The sequence below is a fragment of the Neoarius graeffei genome, chromosome 5 (assembly GCF_027579695.1).
Source record: "Neoarius graeffei isolate fNeoGra1 chromosome 5, fNeoGra1.pri, whole genome shotgun sequence".
NCBI classification, from domain to species: domain Eukaryota; kingdom Metazoa; phylum Chordata; class Actinopteri; order Siluriformes; family Ariidae; genus Neoarius; species Neoarius graeffei.
Genome location: NC_083573.1, coordinates 64,592,708 through 64,609,685, shown reverse-complemented (window position 1 = coordinate 64,609,685; position 16,978 = coordinate 64,592,708). Strand labels below are relative to the sequence as shown.

The window sequence follows — 16,978 nt, the reverse complement described above, 5'->3', positions numbered from 1 at the left end:
CAGCTCCTAACATTGTTATTTCACTATTATTTTCATTGTGAACAGTAAACAGGCTATTACACATGTGTGCATTGTGGTTATGATTAAAATGGCGTTTTGAGAGAGAGAGAGGGGGAGAGACAGAAAGAAGCAGCTAATGTATTGAGTAAAATGCCCATGGAATAAAATATCATCATACCATGTGAATGCATAATGCTACTCCTGTTAAATTCAGTTTTCCCAGAAGACAGTGTGAGGTGGTCAAACTGGTAGGCTAGTTATGAGAAACCATTCCATGAAACAGTCTTCCATTATATTATTTTCCAGCTTCCTTATTACTGACTAAATTGATCAATAATGCATACATGTCAACCTATACGGATAATGCATACACGTCAACCTATACAGAATGTCCGTATTTTATACGGATTTGATTCAATAAACGTAGTATACGGGCGTACAAATAAAGTTATATGGATTCTTTAAAAAAACCAATATTTATTTAGAGCTATAATCAATTTCCATGATGATAAAAGAGCGCATAACATTTACAAACGTCCTGTACACCACAGAAAGCACAAACAGCCAGTAAAGAGTTTTATGAAATCGCGTGTTATCTTGTGGTAGCGAGACTTCATTCCACTTTTGATCATGTGCACACCGCATTGCGAGCATCCCGCCAACCGGGAAGTAACATTTTGTTTGAAATGCGTATTTCCACCTGAGCGACTTTCACTAGCGACTGAAAAGATTCTGAATGGGCACTCCTGCAAGATCAACACAGACACTTGCTGTGACATGCAGCCTCGTGAGGTATTGGTGCAGAGTGCTAAAAAAAGCTGTCATGGAGTACAATTCAGAACATTAGAGTGACACTTTGTGTTTTTGTCAAACATTGGAGCTTTGTATTCATTCTGAAGGTTTATTGTTATTAATATTGAATAAAAAGTAACTTGGATATATCACTGTTAATTATCATTCAAATTTTAGGTAAATTATTTTAATTTGCATCTTATAAAGATTTTATAAGGGAAATACGGATTTTGGAGGTTGGTTATACAGGTTTGATTGACCAAAGGTTGACATGTATGATAATGTCTGAGATTTTCTTAAAAATAACTTGTCTACAATTTACTTGCATTATTAGCACTAATTACCAGCAGTTAGTACTTACCAGTCCAAAGACATGGAGCAGCCATGGCCTGAAGTGCCCTTGAGCAAGGCACCTAACCCCCCAACTGCTCCGGGTACGTGCACGTGTGGGTTCAATGCAGAGGAGGCATTTCACTGTGCTTAAGTCTATGTGTGATAAATAAAGGCTTCTTGTTTTGTCTTACCAGCTGGCAAAGACAATCTACCAGTTTGAGAAGCTCAGTTCTGTGTTTTGGCAGCTGGTCAGTTAAGCCGGCTTTATCAACAGGGGTGTGTCAGTGATTTGGTCTGTTCACTGCCCTCAGACCTTTTTAATATCACTTTAATGTGGTGTTTTAATTACTTTGCACATTTTGCAGTACATCAATGCAGAGGTTCCCAACCCTGGTCCTGGAATATCCACCGTCCTACACATTTTAGTGTTTTCCCCGCAACATGTATAATTCATCTAATCAGTTAAATACAGTCCTTCCCTAGTTTAAGTGGAGGAGTGCAGGAAAAACACTAAAATGTACAGTGCATGGAGCACTTCATTATAAGGGTTGGAAACCTGTGGATTAGGCTGATTTTTGACAATTGTTGACACTGCATTTTAGTCCTTTTCTTTTTTATAAAACAGTTTATACCAAGCCAGACTATTAGTCCAGAGAAAACCCATGCAGATATAAGAACATGTGAAACGCACAGTCAGTAACCAAAGCTTTGGATCGAACCCTGGGACCCCAGAGCCATGAGGTGGCAACACTACCTGCTGTACCACCATGACATTTCTGTAGTAATACTGAGTGGACTGCGTCTGATTCATCAGGATCATCATGCAAAGACATCAAAACACACCAATAATGGCAGCAGAAAAATCCCACCTCATGCACCTCAAACACTAATAGGAGATAGGATTTCTTCTGATACAGCAAACATACCTCATATCTTAGATTTCTTCCGCTACGTCGTTCCATTTGTGAGAAATTACAGACTCTGCTGGACAAGTGGGTTTTGATCAGGTGTGATCTCAACCCCAAAACAATCTCTGGTTCCTTTCTTCTATTCTTTAAGGCTGAAAAGCTGTTACTGCAAATATCCCAGTCACAAAGAGTAGTCTGGCCTTACTTTCACCAGGATATTAAAGGCAAACAAAACCCCAAAAATAAACTCCTTTATACGGACATATCCATACAAAACTTGCTCACATGTTCATATTTGTACCCATATACTGTGTTTTAAAAGTAAAACAATGTCCCTGAGCACTGCCATCTTACTCTCTGTGGTTCAAATATCACACTGAGTACAAATCGTGACGTCACCTACTCTCCACATGACTTACCGAGGCTAGAAGATTTAGGACAATTAACTTATACATTGTTGTGAACAACCCTAAAAAGTGTCAAGTGTTTGGGTGTGAAAATAAGTCCAATCATTGATCATTTTATGTGACATGCTTTTGTTGTTTGTATTCACTGGGAGAAAAAAAACCCCACAATCTGGCAAGAATCACATTGCTATGGCAACAGGATTATTTACTAGTATGTGTCAGTACTGTGTATGCGTTTATTTAGCCGAATGAGATTTATACGTCATAAAAGTGAAGTCAGTTGATTTGCGGATTTTGTTGCCAGTAAAAATCATACGGTTACAGAAAATTTCTGATCAGAGTTGTAGAATTAGGAACCTTGATTTGTCACATACATTACAGCCCGGTGAACTTTCTCTGCATTTAACCTTGCTGAAGCAGTGCACACCCTTCAGAGCGTGCGCACGCGAGAGAGAGCAAGAGAGAGCGCGCAGTGGCGCCTGGCGATTTTTTTTTTTAAGAATTAGAAACCTTTATTTGATGGCTCTGTGTAACAAAGATAAACAGTGTTCTAGGGTGCCATTAACATCATGGCCAGATATCTGGTTTCAGTGCAAATGGTTGCAGCCAGGTAAGCCTATTTTTAGCAATAACTTAAAATGGATAAATTGTTAAAGTTTTATTTTTAAATTTAAATGTGCAGAGGGAACATCAGTGCACTTGCTGTGATTGGCGAACATCATTTATCTTTGGTTTTTTTTTTTTACTTTAATCAAATTAGGAACTTTATCAAATCATAGGTTGAGTCATGGGAGCAGACTGAAAGGGTTAAAAAAAAACATTTCTGCAGATGGGTGACAATTCTTGTTTGAGAGATATACCTGTATATTGTAATGGTTTTAGGTGATCTGGTTCAGGCTGATTGTTGAATCCAAGGTGCTTTTCTCATTTACCTACTGCTCACTACTGCTGCTACTGTAATGAGATTCACTTTTTTTTTTTTTTACCAAGTTCAAACTGTCTGTTTTGCTACACAACTGACTTGACTTCACTCCACTGACAATGAATTTTCACTAACTGAAAATGACCCTTCATAAACAATGTAATAGTCATTCATTCATTCAGCTTCAGTAGCCATTTTATCCTGGTCAGGGAGTGACTGGAATAAACCGTGGATAAGGCACCAGTCCATTTGCAGGGCATCATGTACGCACACACCAATCCATCTCATGTGTTTGGCAGGTAGGAAGAGTCCAGCGATCCTGGAGACAAGAGTGCTCTGAGAGCACAATATCCCCCGCTGGCAACTATATCATGAAATTGCCAAAGTACAAGTTTGGTCATCAAGGGCCATAACTGGTAAACCGTGACTGAACTGAATGAAATTACAATAGGCACATTACCGACGTATAGCAAAGAATCCTGTAAAGTTTCATGAAATTCCTCCAAAAATTGTGAGAGGGGCTGATTTCAGAAGGTGACTACTCTTCCCAGGATGGACAGACAGACATCGCCACGACATAATCCCCCTTCGGGCCTTTTGGCCAGCAGGGGATAAAAACCCATGCATGGGTGGAACATGTGAAACTCCTGGAGCTGTGAGGCAGCAATGCCACCTGCTACACCATGCTGAGCTGTGTGTACACCTGTTCCATCATATTTTTGCTGAGGAAAAACTACACCAGAAATTAGACCAGAAACTATTTGTAAGCATTTAATTTAGATTTATAGGTGACATCTAAACAGAAAAATACTGTCAGTTCCTAAACATTCACACAGTCAAATTAAAAACCAAAACAAAAGGAGCTTTGACGCATTGGATAAAACGCTAATATTTTTGTGCTTAAAAAAATAGCAACCTATATTAAATTTTATAATATTTAAAATACAATTCCAAATAAAGGAAGGCAAGATATACACAACAGTTAGTTTTAATCTAAATAATAGATCTGTACAGCAGAGCATGTTATAGCATTCCACTGGCCACAGACATTTAAAAGGAAGAAGAAAAGGAGAAAACTAATATCAAAGCTGAAATAATTCCCCTGGAAATTATAAAAACACCAACAAATTTATTCATAGTGCTGGATCAGTACTCCACCTGTTCACTCTGGCTTCAAATTGAATTCAAAAGTCTAAATAAGAATAATTTATTGTTATTTAGACAAGTATGCAGTCCTAACCTTCAGACATACCGGTATGATTGAGCTTGTACTTTAATTGAAATGATTCGGCTCCATTTAGTAAAAAGGGAAATATTGTAGTTATATTTTTAGATTAAAATCATATGAAATGCTCACAGATTAAAACTCCAAAATAAAGGAAAAGGCCATCTCCCCCCCTTTTCTAAGAATAAGCTGCAAAGGAAGGGAAAGTGTAAGCAAGAAAGGCATAAACAAGCATGGCCATTTCACACAAGCATAATAATGCATCATAAAACCTTGTGCTTTACAGTTCCTAATAGTTAAATTTAAAAGATTCAGCCTAAGAGAAAATTACAACACTATACACACACACACACACAATATTCCTGTTTGTCCATGCAAAGTCCATCTGTACACAACTCCGCTCAGGCCACCATCAGAATCTAAATTATTTATTATTTCTTAATACTATTGTGTGTTATGGTTTATACATTTCCCTAAAAGGAAAGAAACTGAATATGTAAGCATGATGGTCACTCGTGACCTTCCTTTCCCCTTGAGGACAGACCCATGCTGCTAAAGGGGATCTCGGTTCCTGAGAGATGTTCTCCTGATGGCACACACGCTGTATATCCATTTTTGAGGCTCCTTCATTAGTGCTCTGGTTGGCACATGTCCGTCTCCCTCCAACATCAGGGAGAAATACTGAATTGTTCCAGTTCTCAGCCCTCCCATCGGTCATATTTACACGACGGCAGATGACTGAAGAAAAGTTCTCCATTTGTTCCCAGTATCTGTACAGTACATTCACTGAAGGGCAGTTTGTCAAGGAGCACAAACAGCCTGAAGTTCCTTTACTACACACACATCTGCGCCCCCCCCCACAGACAGACAGACAGACAGACAGACAGACAGACACACCCCTGCTCCCACCCCCACCCTTTCTCTCCCTGCCACCAGTGCTCAAGTGCTTCACTTTCCAGTCATTGGAAGATGTTATGGACGATGAAACCTGGGGGGGTGGGGGTGTAATAATAGTTTTATATATTTTATATATATAAAAATCAGAAGAAATATTTTAAAAACCATACTGCAACTAAATAACGAAAATGATTATCTTGTGTATTGTTTACCTTGTATAAATTCTACTTTCTTCATGTACTTCCATCTCAGAGCTTTTGAACTCATTGAGTTCCTTTCGTATTGCAGCCTAGATAAGGGCAGTAAGGCAGGAAGGTTAAACAGGGAAACAGACACGCACAGTGGTGGTAATGTACACTTTTATATAGCTGAAGTAGCAAATAACTTGTGGCTTTACCTTGTCAGCGGGTGTGAGTTTGGTCCATGGTTTGTCAGCACGACGGTCATAGTCTTGGGCGTGTGTGACCTCCACGTACTCGTGGAAGCGCAGGATCTTTCTGGCCTGTAACTCGGCAACTGTTGGCCTCTGACTTAACTAAAGAGGGGAGAACAAGAATCGTTTTCTGAAAAACCACAAGGGTTACTGAGATACATGATATTCGACTACAATTATGCAGAAAGCGAGTGTGTATAAATAAAGGTTAGGATGGAAAGCTAGGGTATTTGACTGATGTGAGAATTTACGATGAGACGACTGCAGGGTAAATATTTGGAAGGATCATTTGTGAACAGAGGCCAATACAGTACTGGGAAACATGCAACAACCCCAGTTGAAGTGCCTTAAAGGCCCAAACAAACAAAATTGTGTGCTGAGCTCTTCTTTGTTGTTTTTGTCGGTGCATGATAAAATAATAAAAGTTATGTAGTGAAAAATAATAATAATATTCTGGTTCATAAGTAAGAAAGAGGCTCAAGATTTCAGATGCTTAATAAAGTGAGATAATGATGCTTTATACCACCCACAGCATAGTTAACGTCAATTCTGATTGCACAAGTGTTGATTCATTTTCTGTAACAGTACAGCTCAGTCGTGCCAGCTGCAAGGAAACTCAAGTTAATATTAATTGCGCTCATGTTACTATCTTGCGTGCTGTGGCGATCACTACTTTGGTTAAGCTTTATCTAAGGAGGATGTATGTTTATGGAAGGAGGCATTTATGTAAATGCTATTTCTTCAGGTTTTCTGCCATTGGAAAGACTTCAGGCCAGAGGACTTTGCACTCTGCTACAGTGCTCAGCGTAAATGAGTGCACCCCCTTTGAAAAGTAACATTTTAAACAATATCTCAATGAACACAAACAATTTCCAAAATGTTGACAAGACAAAGTTTAATATAACATCTGTTTAACTTAATGTGAAAGTAAGGCTAATAATATAATTTAGATTACACATTTTTCAGTTTTACTCAAAATTAACGTGGTGCAAAAATGAGTACACCCCACAACAAAAACTACTACATCTAGTACTTTGTATGGCCTCCATGATTTTTAATGACAGCACCAAGTCTTCTAGGCATGAAATGAGCAAGTTGGCGATATTTCACAACATCAATCTTTTTCCATTTTTCAACAATGACCTCTTTTAGTGACTGGATGCTGGATGGAGAGTGATGCTCAACTTGTCTCTTCAGAATTCCCCAAAGAAAATAATTTCTTTCCACCACAAAGGTGAAGGCTACAAGAAGATCAGCAAAGCTTTACTTATCAGTCAGAATACTGTAGCAAAAGTGGTACAAAAATTTAAGAAAGATGGAACTGCAACCATCTCACAGAGATGTCCAGATCGTCCATAGAAGTTAACACCTCGACAGGAGCGTCTTCTGATGAGAAGGGTTGAAGAAAATCAGCATGCAAGTAGAAAGAAGTAGAAAGCCAAACTGGGGTGACTATTTCCCATGACACAATACGGCGTACACTGCAGAGGAATGGCATGCATGGATGCCGTCCACGAAAGAAGCCTCTTCTAAAGCCCAGGCACAAAAAAGCCCGCCTAGAGTTTGCCAGGGCCCATGCTGACAAAGATGAAGACTACTGGGACTCCATACTCTGGAGTGATGAGACCAAGATAAATGTTTTTGGAACTGATGGCTTCAAAACTATATGGCGTCGCAAAGGTGAGGAATACAAAGAAAAATGCCTGGTGCCTACAGTGAAACATGGTGGTGGCAGTGTCCTTATGTGGGGCTGCATGAGTGCTGCTGGTGTCGGGGAGCTGCATTTCATTGATGGCATCATGAATTCACAGATGTATTGCTCTATACTGAAAGACAAGATGCTACCATCACTCTGTGCCCTTGGTCGTCGTGCAATTTTCCGACGTGACAATGATCCTAAACACACATCTAAGGCCACTGTTGGATTTCTGAAGAAGAACAGGGTGAAAGTGATTCAGTGGCCAAGTATGCCTCCTGATCTGAACCCAATCGAACACCTATGGGGAATTCTGAAGAGACAAGTTGAGCATCACTCTCCATCCAGCATCCAGTCACTAAAAGAGGTCATTGTTGAAGAATGGAAAAAGATTGATGTTGCAAAATGTCGCCAACTTGTTCATTTCATGCCTAGAAGACTTGGTGCTGTCATTAAAAATCATGGAGGCCACACAAAGTACTAGATGTAGTAGTTTTTGTTGTGGGGCGTACTCGTTTTTGCACCACCCTAATTTGAGTAAAACTGAAAAATGTGTAATCTAAGTTTATATTATTAACCTTACAAGTTAAACAGATGTTATATTAAATTTTGTCTTTTCAACATTTTGGAAATTGTGTGTGTTCATTGAGATATTGTTTAAAATGTTACTTTTCAAAGGGGGTGTAATCATTTACGCTCAGCACTGTATTTGCCAGTAACATGACAGACTATTTTTTTAATTAATTTATTTATTTTACTTAAGAGACAACCAAAAAAAAAAAAAAAAAGAGGGAGTTGTGAGGGAACAACTGTTTATAGATGTTATAATTAAGTGATAACAGGAGCTAACATATCTCATACAGATTTCAACATTAAATGTAAATATAAATGGATTAAAAAATGTATGGCATGACTTACAGTAACAAAAAAAAAAAAAAATCATTGACAAATGCATGTGGTACAAGAGGAATAAAAAGCACATTTGGGTGTCAGGTGTGCTTCTGTAGGAAAACGATCAACCCTGGGCCACAACACATCCCATCATCGAATGTTTTTCTATAACAGCATGCCATATTGGGTTTTATTCCTTACATATTCCTCATTGTGTTTAGGGTTAAATGAAGTGCTGTGGCTTCCAGAACATACATGAGAAAGAAAATATTAAGGTAATGCTAGCTGAATAATTCTGTCAACTTGTAAGTAGGAATAAACAAACAATAAAAAGCACCCAATTTTAAAATTAAACACATTTGCTGTATTTTACCTTTCTGGTGAGCCTGCGTTTGATCTCCCGAACTTCTGCCTGTCGATCAGCTTCGTTTTTGGCTGGAGAAGGAGATATGTAGAAATAGAGAGATCATTACAAATAATTATGACCAAATTATCCACAAGAATGATGTATTGACAATTAAGATTATTTTTTCAAGCCACTGTTATTTATACAGCACATTTAAAAGATGTTTGTTTGCTTGTGTGCCACTGTTGAACTAAACCTACTTGCTCTGCAGTATGACTTTCAGTGTAAACAGTACAAATGAGGAGCAGAACAAGACCACACTGTAGGACGTTTAGAGAGAGGGAGAGAAAAAAAAAAGAAAGCAAGAAAAGGGAGAGGAGAGAGCTTGAAGCTGGCAATAGTAGGAAATTGCTTACGCTGTAGAATGTTTCTCTGTTCCAGCTCCTCAGCAGTGGGCCTCTGGCTCAGTCGTCTTTAGACAAACAGAAACATTACCTTAACAAAGCTATTTAAGGACACATTTATTCTCTTTCTCAGTTGGTGTGTATAAATGAATCAAGTCCGTCTCCCACTAGTACCTGGAAGAAACCCTGCATTTAGATACGGTACTCAACACAGTGTGTGTGTGTGTGTGTGTGTGTGTGTAAAAAAAAAAAAATTTCAAGAGAGAGCATGAGGACCGACCAGTACCGTGTAAGTGCTGTGCCAATCTGTGTGCGGATGGCCTCCCACTGCTCTTTGCTCTGCCATGACAGACCCGTGTACTCCATTCTGGTCTGCCTCTCAGGAGCTTGTCTGTCTGGGGCTGAGGGCCGACTACTCAGCTTCAGAGCCAAAGTGTCCTTCCTCTTCACCCTGCTGGCCAGATTACCTGCACATGTGCACGCACACACACACAGAGTTAAAAACAACCTATCACTTTTCAAATTTTTTCAATTTCTTCCTCCACGGAGGTATGTATACTTTATATACAAAAAGACGACACAATCGATCTGCAGTTTAAAGGGACCAGACACTCTTCACATACTCGGTGGACTTTCTTCCTCTTCATCCGATTCCTCCTCTTTGTAAAGCACAGGGCCATCTGAATCGCTCTCATCAGCCTGCTGATCTTCTTCCCTTTCCTCTTCCTCACTGCTATCTGATCCCTCTGGCATGATTCGGATATTTACATCACCCACGAGGCACCTGCGGCTGCGAGGCTCCAGCTCTGGCTGAGTTTGAGGGGGAGGCAGATGTTCAGGAGGTGGCTCGTCGTCTTCATCCTCTTCCTCCTCCTCTTCCTCCTCCTCCTCCTCTTCTTCTTCTTCTTCATCTTCTTCCTCTTCGTCAGAGTAGTCATCTTCAGCCCTGAGAGGTGGGGTGAAGGGAGGACGTGTAATTGAATAACATTTTAAAATAGGTCATCAAAAAAACAAAACAAAAACACCCACCCATATGCAGCTACAGGTTTGGAAAGCTTCAATCAAGTAGTTTATAATTTCATCATGCATTATTCAAAATATACCAGTGCTGATGAGTTACTCAGTTGTGTCTGCTTATATAAAATAACACAGTAAAACCGTACGTGCTAAAGGCGGCAACTGGACTTGCTTGAAATTCTTGAAGACGTTTCACCTCTCATCCGAAAGGCTTCTTCAGTTCTGTCTGACTAGTGGACCAAAAGCAACCCCATGGGGTCCACGACTCATGTGACCTCAACGACTCTCCTTAGGTTTGCTTTTGGTCCACTAGAGGATAAACACCTGGAACTCCCCATTAGTCAGACAGAACTGAAGAAGCCTTTCAGATGAGAGGTGAAACGTCTTCAAGAACTTCAAGCAAGTCCAGTTGCCTTCTTTAGCACCTATGGTTTACAATGACCTGGATGACTGAGAACCTTCACAGACAGGCTGTACAGTAGTTTGTCTTCAAGGCATTTTTGGAAGAAGCCTCCAGCATCAGCATTTTGTAAAGCTGTAGCTAAATTTTCCGACATGGGAAAATCTTCAAGACAGGGGTTTACAGTTTCTTAACCTGATGAGCTCAATTATTTTCATCTTACTAAATTCAAGAGAGCGGTGGAAGGCTAGTGAAGGTAATAAGAGTGCTCAGAGAGCACAATATCCCTCACTGGCAATGATATCTATGCTCTAAATGCTTAATACACCCTCATGAAATTGCCGAAGTACAAGTTTGGTAATCAATGGCCATAACTCTGGTGAAATGTGACCGAATTGAATGAAATTGTAACATAAGCAATATAGACATATACCAAAGCCTTTTGCAAAGTTTCAGAAAATTCCTGCAAAAAACTGAGAGAGGAGTTGATTTCAGAAGACGAGCGCACATTCATGAAGTACAAGTTTGGTAACCAAGGGCCATAACTTTGGCAAAATGCAACGGAATTGAACAAAATTGCAATATGTGCATTTCTGACATATTAAAAAAAGCATCCTGTCAAGTTTCATGAAATTCCTCCAAAAACTGTGAGGAGTTGATTTCAGAAGGTGAGTACCCTTCCTGGGACAGACAGATAGACGGACGGTCATCGCCACGACATAATCCCCCTTCGGGTCTTTCAGCCAGCGGGGGATTTAAAAAAAAAAAAGAGCAAACGTTAAATATAATTAACAAGCAACACATTATTTAATTTTTTTTAAATTATAATTCACAAACTGCTATGGTATAAACGGAATAAAGCATTTCTGGACATATTTTAATAGGAAAGCAAATCAGCTGTGTCAAGTTGCATCCCAATACCATGTTGTTGACCATTTTCCTAACTCGGCACACCCAGTCATATTTTACATAATTCATACAATGATCGTTTCTCTAATTGACACAAGTTACTCGTTTCTGTACACTTAATGAGAAATGCTGGGATTGAAACATTGTTAGTGTTGGGTACATACATTTTTAAAGGCTGGATGGTGACTGGCAGCGGGCGAGATCCTTGGTATTCTGGAGGGGTTTCAAACAGCAGTGAATGGGCACGGTGGGAAGCATCCAGATGAGGGAGGGCAGCTCCAGGGCTTATCAGTGCCCGCTGAATCATGATGTGCAGGGGCACTGGGGCTTGACGAGTAGGCAGCTCTTCCTGCGGGCTAGGAGGGTCAAAATGGACAGGTAGTGGGTCGGGGAGAGGATGAGGGTAGGAGTGTTGGTGGAGAAGCTGGTGGGGGTGTCCTCGAGGAGGGGAAGGTGGGATGTGTGTAGGGAGAGGTGGGGACGGTGGAGGCGGGGGCAGTGGGAACCCTCCTGGGATGTTTGCCCTGTCCTCAAGAGACAGTATAGAAGGCAGCGAGGAGAGGGGAAGGGCGGTGTTGTCAGTGTGGCGCTTTGTGACTGGTGTGGTTCTCTTGGGGGGCATAGGTGGCGATGGCTTAGCTGGAGCTGGGTTGGCATTTCCTACAACCTGTGAGAGTTCAGCTGGAGAAGACAGAGGATTATAAGTCACGATCAGTCTCAGTTTTTCAGAGCTAATTTTACCAATCATTCATATCAGGAGGCCATACTTGTACAAAGTCAAGGTTAGTGCAACATTACAAATCTGACATCCCCAGTTGTTACAAGGCCTTGTAATTTTCACATCATCATCAACCACAAATTATATTTCAGAAGGATACACACGTAAAGCATTAAAACTACATAGTTTCACATGCTTAGAAGCAGTAACAAGAACTACATCCAGGGTTTGTCATACTGTACATGTCCATGTGGCAGAACAAACTGCACATTGAACTGCCACAGGTACGGCACAAGGCAGAGCTGCTCCATGTACAGATGATCTCAGAACAGCTGGCAAATGCACAGAAAGCCACAGCCAGAGAAACTAGGCTTAATGGAGTAACTGCATGCATACATTTGAAATCTTTTCACTGTTAAACCCAGGGACAGTATTTGAGGTGAACAGGTTTTCAACTTCGGCTGAATTCTCAGCTTAATCAAAATTATCCGCTGTCTTTCAGCATGCGGTGCATTCAATTAGATTTACGTACTATTCTGTAATCTCATTTCAGCCAATTGAACAGATGATCCAAAAAGATGGCGGCCACAGTTTTGTGGTGTCGACAGGTCAGGTTACGGCAATAGGACTTCTTTCAACGCCATTTAAGATTGTTAATGGCACAGCATGCCCGTTTACTGCTAATCTAGTCCTATAAAAGCATGCATTTTAACAGGAAGCAGAGAAAATGTGTGTGTGTGTGTGTGTGAGAGAGAGAGAGAAAATGAATATACGGCATTCTAGCCACTCCATGTTAGTCCAGCATCCCAGCCAGAACTACAAGAGCATATGGTGGCAAGGGTGAAGAAGACGATGCCAGCACACATTCAGCAGATGGATAGGGCATGAAAAAAAATTAAGGCAGCATTGCTGTGGTTCCAGGCATGGCCTTGCTGTTACCTGTGCGCCCACCTCCTGCCCGACGGCATAAGTACACGGGCAGAGACAGGTAGACATCATAGTCAGCCTCACGCTTCCAGCAGGACCAGTAGAGGGGAAAGGGGTCACCCCCTTGAAGGGTGGAAGCTGACAGGGGTAAGAAACCATCCCAGAGGAATCAAACACCACACATAATTATGACCAAACCATCCATCGAAACTGTACAGTTTGGCAATGTCAAGGTAAATGAGAAGTACAAGCAGTAGCCTAAAATGCGCTGAAGCAAGAGAACGTAAGCTGAACAAGGCACTTAATTTAGGAAAAACTGGGTCATTTTGCTGTAATGACGTTACAGCAATGAAGAAACCAGGCAACCACAGAAAACTCTAGGTTCCAGCATTCAAACAGGTCCAGCACAGACCAGCTCATCTCTCATGAACACGCAATGCTTCAGCTGACCTGCAGGAGGCAGTGTAGACACAGCCGGTCCACATTTGAAGTGCTCTCAGGGATGACAAATAAAGCATACATCAATAATAAAAATCAACACACTGCATTGAAAGCACACCAGCATATTATATTTAAAATCTCATTAAGTTTTTCCTACTTTTAGATATACAGGTACAACAGTCATTTTAGAGTTCCTGTGAACCAAGCTGTAGTGTTACATGCTGCACCGTCCTGAAGAATCAACATTTTATTTCATTGTATAGGAGTTATACAAGAGGAATGACAAACCCACTTGATACTGAAAATATAGCCCCCTTCCCATATTTAGTCTATAAACTATAGTCAATACAATACAAAACACCCAAAACCAATTACAGTACGAATCTAAACTACCAATTTCACAGCACGAATGTAAAGAACTGAAGTTCTAGCACCAAAGAGCATTAGTGACCTAAGAAGCTTAAATTCTCAGATCCTCTTAAAGCTTGCACCGGTCTCGAGGCGACATGAGGCAAGTATCAACTTTGATACAAATGCACAAAATTATCCAACACGTGCACGTGACAAACTTTCAGCAATTCCATTATACAAGTTGCACACTAAATACTAATTATGTACAGGTTATACACAGAACTTTGAGGCTCAGCACATATTTAACACACTAGCCTCACAGCCTAAAATGATCAGCATTCCCCATAACCAGGGAAAAACACTTATCCAACATAGTAACAAACAAAAACAACAACGACTGCATCACTGCAGCAGACAGCTGCCTGCCAAGCCTGGAGTCATTAGAGATAATGCTGCACGAGAGAAGAAGGATGCCAAGGAAGAAATGTTCTTGAGACTCATTTACAATGCTTTCCTAGACATAAAAAAAAAAAAAACCTTGAACATGCTGAGACAAAGATAAATGTGTTTCTTATTCTGACACTCCTAGACAACAAGAATGAAAGCATGTAACATCTGCTGTTTGGGGTCATGTGAGAAAAGCAGGAAGCAGGAGGAAGCGCTCACCCAGCATGGCAGTGTTGGTGGTGCGGTTGACTGGTTTGGGTGGAGGGAGTGGGGGCTGCCTAGCAGGCTGTGTTGGCATTGGCCCTTGGGTGGAGGATTGGGTGGAGGAGGATGCCAGGGGCATGCTGGCCACAGCAGATGAGGCAGTCCGCAGGGTCTTTGTGGCTGCGCTGGGGATGGAGGATGACGGAGAGTTGGAGGAGCCAGAGGAGGAGAATGAGGCTGCAGGGCTGTGGATGGGTGTGTGGGGCAAGGCCTCAGTGCCAGGCTCTGTGGTGGAGCTCAACAGCCATTTAGGGGCCACAACAGGCTGCTTAGGGGGCAATGGCTCTCGCAGTGTGTCCCTCAGAGCCTCGGGGTCAGGAACATAGTGACTGCTGTCGGATTCTGAGAGGAATACAAAGAAAAAAAAAAAAAAAAACACTTCTAGTAGCTGTACCTCAGTGGTTAAGTCTTACTACTATTAGACATTGAAAAATGACCTGGATGACCTTCATAGACAAAGAACCACTATGCAAAACAAAAACACCCTGAACTATATTCCTAGTCAATTACTGTCATAAGGATTTAATGTGCGGCACGGTGGTATAGTGGTTAGTGCTGTCGCCTCACAGCAAGAAGGTCCGGGTTCGAGCCCCGTGGCCGGCGAGGGCCTTTCTGTGCGGAGTTTGCATGTTCTCCCCGTGCCCGCGTGGGTTTCCTCCGGGTGCTCCGGTTTCCCCCACAGTCCAAAGACATGCAGGTTAGGTTAACTGGTGACTCTAAATTGAGCGTAGGTGTGAATGTGAGTGTGAATGGTTGTCTGTGTCTATGTGTCAGCCCTGTGATGACCTGGCGACTTGTCCAGGGTGTACCCCGCCTTTCGCCCGTAGTCAGCTGGGATAGACTCCAGCTTGCCTGCGACCCTGTAGAACAGGATAAAGCAGCTAGAGATGATGAGAATGAGAATTTAATGTTAAAGATTTTCCAAAATGATTAAATCAAAGTAATACCCTTCAGCACTGAACACGCACACAAACACACGAGTTTCTCATCTATCTTATCAGGCAATTTGAGTTGGGTTACAAGTTGTATCATTATTCCCATGTTACTCATTGTATGTTTCTTAATCAGCTCGTTGACTGCTCTGGGAGACAAACATGCTGCCATCATTCTCTCTCTGGCTCTCTATCTCACCCCCTTCCACATTATTCCCCCTGTATTTTTCAAAGCTAGCGTTTTAAACGCCGGGTTATCTACAGCCATTTTATCGCAAGACAGACAGCAGAAAAGCAAAACGGGACATCAAAGTTTAGAAATACGTCATGAAATTAATGCACTGCTCTTCTTTTTGGGTTGGTGTACGTTGCTATGATTCATTTTGAAATGAAAATGGGGAAAAACAAGAAATCAGGTTATTTTATTTATTTGTTATGCCATAAAAATATATTTAAAAAAATAGTTAAAATTGTTTATTGGTGTTTAAATTAGCAAAATATAACTCAAATCATGAATACAAAAATGCCCACTGCAGTACATTTCAGCATGGACAGAGTCAACCTGGAAATACAAGCTGTTCCACACGCTCTTTTCTCTGGTTCAGGTGTGGAGTCTGGATACTTAATTCTGTTTACATAAAAGATAATGATAAAAATGGGATCAGCGTGTATAGAAATAAACTTTGGGTGATTAAAAATATCCTTAAGTTGCAGCACCTGGAAAATCCTGCCGATTTTTTTTTTAGCCGCCCTCTTTTACAGTCACCTACTTTCTATATTTAAAAAGCACATAGCGATTCATGTTACCCGTACATCAGGCGCTAACAGCAATCTTTAATCCATCCTCTTCCTAGCTACCCAGTAATTGTTGAGGTCAATTAATCAATTCATTTATTGATTTTAATCTCATGAATCTGAACCGATGAAAGACAATCGAGAAATGCAAGAGCTTTTTTTTTGTAATATTTACTCTCTTAAAGCCAAAAGTTTAAAAAAAAAAAAAAGCTCATTTGCATCCATTTCCCCCCCATTTCGAAATGACCGACTAATAGCATTGGGAACATGCAAATTTACCCCCACAAGTGATGTGTTCATTCTCAAGAATTGAACCGGCAGCAGCATATTTAGAAGGAAGAGAGAGAGAGAGCAAAGCTGAACTATCCCTCTGCATGTTCCTAAATAAGAATCTTAGCTAGAGCAGGACCCAGGGGAGCAGCACCGCTCTCTGCTTCAGCATGGCAGGGAGAAGAGAGGAGGAAACGCTGGTGAGCAAGAGCAGAGAAGAGGAAGTCAGCGTGATGGGGAGAAAGAGAAAGTT

The 16,978-nt window shown here is 41.0% G+C and overlaps 1 protein-coding gene across 6 annotated transcripts in view; it reads right to left on the bottom strand.

Moving 5' to 3' along the window:
• Window positions 1-4,334: 4,334 nt before the first annotated feature.
• The window catches only part of phactr4b (phosphatase and actin regulator 4b), a 55,241-nt gene continuing 42,597 nt past the window's right edge, over window positions 4,335-16,978 (bottom strand). For 5 of the 6 annotated variants that reach the window (XM_060922230.1, XM_060922229.1, XM_060922227.1 and 2 more), the window contains 10 exons: window positions 14,684-15,070; window positions 13,238-13,363; window positions 11,745-12,261; window positions 9,878-10,200; window positions 9,541-9,721; window positions 9,267-9,322; window positions 8,878-8,939; window positions 5,882-6,019; window positions 5,697-5,773; window positions 4,335-5,575 (listed from right to left, as the gene is read on the bottom strand). In XM_060922230.1, the coding sequence (XP_060778213.1) occupies window positions 5,560-5,575; window positions 5,697-5,773; window positions 5,882-6,019; window positions 8,878-8,939; window positions 9,267-9,322; window positions 9,541-9,721; window positions 9,878-10,200; window positions 11,745-12,261; window positions 13,238-13,363; window positions 14,684-15,070 (1,883 nt within the window). In that variant the 3' untranslated portion in view covers window positions 4,335-5,559. The remainder of the gene's footprint in view (window positions 5,576-5,696; window positions 5,774-5,881; window positions 6,020-8,877; window positions 8,940-9,266; window positions 9,323-9,540; window positions 9,722-9,877; window positions 10,201-11,744; window positions 12,262-13,237; window positions 13,364-14,683; window positions 15,071-16,978) is intronic. The other variant, XM_060922233.1, reaches the window with a different exon arrangement.